This window comes from Thalia democratica, chromosome 4 (genome assembly GCF_965202585.1).
Source record: "Thalia democratica chromosome 4, ktThaDemo2.hap1.1, whole genome shotgun sequence".
NCBI lineage: Eukaryota > Metazoa > Chordata > Thaliacea > Salpida > Salpidae > Thalia > Thalia democratica.
Window position 1 is genome coordinate 65,043,007 of NC_139168.1, and position 6,360 is coordinate 65,049,366.

Here is a 6,360-nt window from a genome sequence, read left to right on the forward strand (position 1 = left end):
ATCACATTACTAAACACTAACATACTTATTTTACATTCAGTTGATATTAAAAAGTTGTTCAGAGGCAAAAAAAAATATGTTTTATATTTCTTAGTTAAAATTATGAGTCTGAAAAAAAGCAATACACAAACTTTGTTTAGATTGAAATACGGTTTGTTTTAGCTGTAAATTTTGTAATAGAAGTCTGCCGGTTTTAATATAAGATAACCGGTTTTTTTGTAAATTGAACCAGGAAGTGCCATTTTTTTTATGTTTTATATAAATGGCGGCTAACACGCAAAAAAATCATTTGGTCACTCAGCCAGTGCGGCTCTAAATGTGCATCATTGGACAGTATTTTGCAGAAAAGTTGTTATATTTTAGAATAGAGTTTGATAAGTAGAACATTTTTTTTTGATCAATGTTTTAAAAATGTCTAAATCAAACAATGTTAATATTTTTAAGTTATAAATATGTTACATTCATAAAAAAAAATTCTAAAATCTACTGTTTTAGTAAGTTAATAGTCATTCGTGTGTTTCTTAGTTATACAAAAATATGCTGTTGTAAAAGTTTTGCCAAAAACTGCTTTAGATACTGAAACTTAAAAGTTCAGTATCTATAAGACTTTCAAAATTTTAGAAGTATTTTAAATAAGATTTATAGAGATGTCTTTCATTGATATTAGTATTTGTTTTTTTTGACCTTAATAGTACAAATAGTTAACTATAATAAAACTTTTTTTTTATTAAAAGAAATCTGTATTGTAAATTAAAATGACTGTTATGCAGCTAATTAATTTTTGATATTGCAGTTTGATGATAATTTTAATTTTTATCAGCTGTTCCAATATGCAAAACAGTTTAGTTAATTCAAATAGCTGGTTTATTTTTGTTAGTGGTCATGATTTTTACATAAAATTAATTTCTTAAATCCTAGTTTGTCCCTTTTTTCACAAACTGTTTAAATCTAATTGTCACTCAACAAACACAAGTGTTTAATAATTTTAACATCCTTAGTATCATTTTATATATCTAAAACATGAGCCCCGACGGTAGCAAAATGACGAATGACTTTGGTGGACTGCAGACAGCTAGATACCATAATCAAGTTCATGTAGAAGTAAGAGAAGAAAAGTTTCAGATTTATAATTTCGAACTCACTAAATCCCAAGTCAGTTTAATATTAACTATTGTAAAAATAACACTTAATTTATTTTGGTTAATATTAAGGTTTATAAAGACTTACTGATGAATAAAACTACTTAGCTTATAGTTTTAAACAAGTTTAGCTTTAATTATTATATATATCGTAAAGGTAATGGACATGTTTTAGTTTTTATTATTTTTATATACTTAACAGACTTAAAAGTAAAGTCTTAATTTTATGTCTGGTTAATAAATTTTTAAAAGTTACAATTGATAAAAATATTTTAGTTATCATAGTGCATTAATCATAGATCGTTAATCGTATATTGTATAAATTAATCATTGTAAATGTTAAATTAAACATAAGTTAAGTAAAGTATTTCATAGATAGAGTACCACTCAAAATTAATTAAACAATATCATTTGCTAAGTAAACGATTGTTAAAATAGCACAGAACTTATTTTGTTTTACTTAATTTTTGGTGTTATATAAGTTTTTATTGTTCATTTGTGTATATGGAGATCTGACATTTTTCAAGAACGATTTAAAACTAAGAACAACTTCGAAATATTTTTAAGATTTTTCCAAATTTTTAATGCAATAAAAAAAAAGAATTTGATTGTATTGCTAAAAAATAATTATTTTGAATGTTAAAAAATCCAAACTTGATACTCATTGTATCTCCTTCCTCTCATTGTGTAAAGCAAATACAAAAGCTTTCTTAATCTTTTTTTACAAGGTTTACCTAACTTTGGAAGGCCAGAACTAAATTTACACCCAATATATAAAAAATGTTTAATTTAGAGGTAGAAAAGTAGATTTTTTGAACTTTAAGCATAACAAATATAAAAAATCGTAAAAATTGTAGGATTTATATACCTTAAGAAGACTTATTGTTAGATACTAACTTATAAACTAAAAAGACAAATAGTAAATATTAATTTACATAAACTATAATAAAAAAAGTTTACATGAACAAGAGAATTTACCCCTAGGAGTAAAGTTTCCTAGGTTAAATATCGTTGGTAAAAATTAAAAAAAAAAATACAAAATTTTAGAAATTTAAGAAATTTTCTTTGTTATAATTTGTCCTTAAAAAATGTCAAGTCTTTCATTCGCATATATCAACAAAAAGCCTATATAACACCAAAAGTAATTAAAAATTTTCTATGTAATACTACAACCATCTAATTTATAAAGTTTGCACGTTAAGATCGAGTGTATGAGCAAATGCCTACTCAGAGAGAAATCACGAAGCAAGTTCAGGTTCTTCGACAACGTTCCTGAACACTTCAGATCAGAGTTAGATGAATTTCATGTGGGTAAAGCGTTAGCAGCCTTCTTCAGAAACGACTTTAAGAAGGTTTTTGAAGTTTCAGAAGGTCATCAATTCAGTTGGAAAAATTATGGAGTAAGTTTTTGTTAATTTAAAACCATTACGAAAACATTTTTACTACATCTAAAATAGTTAAATATTTTTTTTTAGTCATATATGAGTTAAAAAAGTTACTTTTATAGTTTAATATTTTCAATTCTATTTTTGTTTAAATTGTAAATTACTTATTTTAATAATAGTCTAAAAAAAGTTATCACAAACTACCCTTTACTAAAAATTTAAAAAGCAAACTGATTATTGTTCATATTTTAATTTAAACATCTTTTTCATATGTAGCAAGCTTGATGTTTTTTTATATTGTGTATATTTCACTTAATAACTTTAAATTTCTACTATCAATGATAAATAAGAGCGCAATAGTACAGTGGTCTTTATAGTAATCGAATCATGTGCATACTAAATAGAATTAAAAAAGATAAGTGTACCCAAAGCTGAAAAATAGCCAAAAGTGTAGCAATTAATTTCAAAAATTGGCTGGAATATCTTGTTCAAGTTTAAAATCTTCCTTCAAATGTTCCTAATAACTTTAATTTTTTCTTTTCATTATAAACTCAAGAATTTCTAGTGAGAGTTTCAAAATGAGTTTCCTAAAATTCTTGTTAACTTTAAAATAAACTTTGTGCACACTAGTGTGCATGGGTGAACACCCTAAAGACCATTGTAAAAGTATACGACTTATAATTTTGATTGATGCAAAGTTTGTGTATCAAAGTAAAGTTTTAGGGACATTTTAGGTCCTTTTACAGGACAAAAGAACTAAACTAATAATATATTTTATATTTCTAAGAACTTTCTCATAAGCTTTAAAATTTAGTTTTATAACAAGCCTGTCATTATATAGTAAAATTTACATTTTATGTAAAAATCGTAAGAAGTATAGTTCGTAATAATTTTATTTCAGTTCCTTTTTCCCGTATTTACACGTCAAAAGATCAACAATGTGTTTAAGTGATCAATTTTGTTGTTTTTTCTACTCAAAAATTATCTAAACTAACCAAACAAATATCTGCAGATGATGCAGCAATTATATTTAGAAGCCAAATGCAAGGAGGCTGAGGAAATCGGAGGTCAACCTTTAGAAGAAGCTGAGGAAGAAAAAATCAGAGGACGGACAGAATTCCCAACAACCATCAGCAGAGGAAAGACGGATTGAACTTTTTCAAACTGAAATTGAATAAACTGTATTGTCATGTTTTATGTTGTAGTTTTGTTTAGTTTTTTTCTTAGTATTTAAAACTTTGCCTAGAAATTATTAGGCTTTATAATTTAAAAGTCAGCGAAATACTTATGATCACCATGAAACCAACAAAATAACTAGCATAAATTGGTTATAGACAGTTTATTGTATCATTTTTGAGTTATGTAAAAGTACAAAGAGTTAATATTAAAATGAAAAACTCATTTGAAAGTAAATAAAATTTAATGTTATATTTTAAAATTTCTATAACTTGCTTTATCTTTAAAAATTACAACTACTTGAAAATTTGTATGGGAGGCATTAAATAGTGGTGTATGACAGCTCAATTGCTATAGTTTGAGCTTATAAAACACAACTGTTTTATATGCTATAAGGTAGTATAAGTCGTATTTAGATCAAGTGTGTCTAAATCGTGGAACTGAAGGAAACATGTGATACATATTTAAAACATTAGACCTTAAGAAAATTAAAATAAAAGGCTCTACTTTAAATTAAGTTTATACTTGGCCAAGTGGAATTTCTACTTGACAACTTTTCTATGCCCTTGTTTCATATTCATTTGTCCTTGTTAGGATTAGACAATGACTTGGAGTACACATTATTAACATCTTTTGAACATGATTGACTCCATGTTTAAAAAGTTTTACTTCGAAAAGCTTTATTTTCTAACTAAAGGAAAAGCAAAAGTATCATACAATGAAAGTATCACCTTCTATTGTCAGTATTGAATAAATACTCTAGCACGTGAAATACAGTAAAAATATTTTAAGTTCAAATAAATTTGGTCAGATCATTCAAGTTTGTCAGTAGAATTTCTACTAAATGAACAAGTATTTTTTTTCTCAACGACTCGGTTACTACGTGTTCTGTAACAATTTCCAGTTAATAAGTTCATATACTAAAATATAGTCTTAATTACACAAAAATTTTACAAAGTGGAAAGAGCTTTAGTTGTGACAGCAATTAGGTTTTACTCAAATTAAGAGTACTCTAAAGATTCTTTAACGTTATTTATGAAAAGTTTTTTGAGTATACACTCTATTTGCAATCACAAACGCAAATGGAAAAAATAGTAGTGTAATACTTTTAAAAAACTTTTTTATTAATATAGTAGTTATTCATTAACTTTTACATAATTTATTACAAAATAGCTGCCAAAATTTTAACCTTGAAAAGTATTATATTTTAAACGTAAATTATCTTCAACGTTTGACTTTCTTTTTACGTTTAAAGATAATGTTAAACATAATTCAGTTTTGAAAATAAATTTTAGCTTTTTAGTAGTACAGATTTTAACTAAAATGACATTGATTGTAATTAAGAAAACATGTTTATTAATAATAAATCCTGGTTTCAATTTTCGAAAGGTATAACAAAGCTTAAACAAAAAGAAAATCATTAGTAAATAAGATTACTTTAATTTTAAAAGAAACCCAAAGTTGATACAACTAAATAATTATTTTAATTTTCAAAACAAATAAAATATGATACGAATGTCTCTAAAAATGTGAAAACCGTTTTAAAATTTAGTAGAAATTACCCAATACTTTATAAAATGTGTACAAATATGTTGTTTATGATTCAACAACAGTTCAACTTTTAACAATTTAAATAAAGTATGTTTTAGTACCCATTGTAACCTGGTCCGGGGTAAAAACTTCCGTGAATTCTTTCATGAGACCAATTTGCGTCAAATTGATTACCTTTGAACTGTTCGGGAAAGGCAATACTTGTTGAAAGAGTCAAGGAAGTTTGAATGAGGTGTCAATGTGTTGGTCTGATGGGGAACTAGAAACAGGGAAGTATTCTGTGATATGGTAGATCTCTATTAGCTTTGTTTCGCCTGTTATAAATGAGTAAACTTTTGGTTAAGTGTATCAAAATGTTTGCAATGAAGTTTCAATGAATCTGTGCCAACAGTTTCGATCTAAGTTTAAACAAATGTATTTTAAGATGAACTTTTGTGGTATATACTTCTTTTGAAAATTCGGTCTTTAGTTTGACTTGAAGTTTTAATCAAAACATAAAATAAGTAGAGCTTTATCAAAATTTTTAATAAAATATAAACTTGTAGTCAAATGTAAAGTTACATTATTTTTAGTAAAAAATTAAACAAAAATAACTAACAAAAGTATTGCATGTAGCAATTTATACAGTTAGAACAAAAAAAATCGATAATTTTAATAAATTTTTTTATAACAGATAAAATGTGTTTAACTTTCTAAAGTTTTGATAAGTTTAAATAGATGAAATAAGCATAGACTGTTTATAATTCGTTTCAATCAAAGTTATAGTGCTGTAAATCATGCAAAATAAAAACTTTATGTTAGGGGAAATAATTTATTAAGAACATTTTAACATTTTTGTTTACCTTTTAACAAAGACAATGTAAATAATTCTTTAAATAAGATAACTAGTAGATTTTAAACTTTTAAAGTGTGCAATTAATTTACACATTTAATAAAAAACTTTTTTTATAACAGACGCATGATACACAACAGTTTTATTGGTTGTACATTGGAAGCAAAATTCAAGTTTAAAAAAAATATATTTGGTACTTACTCCTGTCTGATATTGATGCTCTGAGTTGACTGTTGATGGTAGTGTTCTGAAATGATCGTGAGATGTACGAACTGAA

General features: G+C 25.6%; 1 protein-coding gene across 1 annotated transcript; it reads left to right on the forward strand.

Moving 5' to 3' along the window:
- Positions 1-1,020: 1,020 nt before the first annotated feature.
- On the forward strand, positions 1,021-3,677 carry LOC145833561 (homeobox protein six1-like). The gene is made up of 3 exons (XM_082940729.1): positions 1,021-1,152; positions 2,342-2,539; positions 3,537-3,677. Exons 1-3 carry the CDS (start codon positions 1,021-1,023, stop codon positions 3,675-3,677), a joined length of 471 nt encoding a protein of 156 aa, XP_082796855.1.
- Positions 3,678-6,360: the final 2,683 nt, after the last annotated feature.

Bases quoted from the DNA above. Each gene is read 5' to 3' on its own strand.
- LOC145833561 (XM_082940729.1), top strand. From the start codon at position 1,021: ATGAGCCCCGACGGTAGCAAAATGACGAATGACTTTGGTGGACTGCAG. The intron at 1,153-2,341 runs GTCAGTTTAATA...TTGCACGTTAAG, and splicing joins TCGAACTCACTAAATCCCAA to ATCGAGTGTATGAGCAAATG. The intron at 2,540-3,536 runs GTAAGTTTTTGT...AAATATCTGCAG, and splicing joins TCAGTTGGAAAAATTATGGA to ATGATGCAGCAATTATATTT.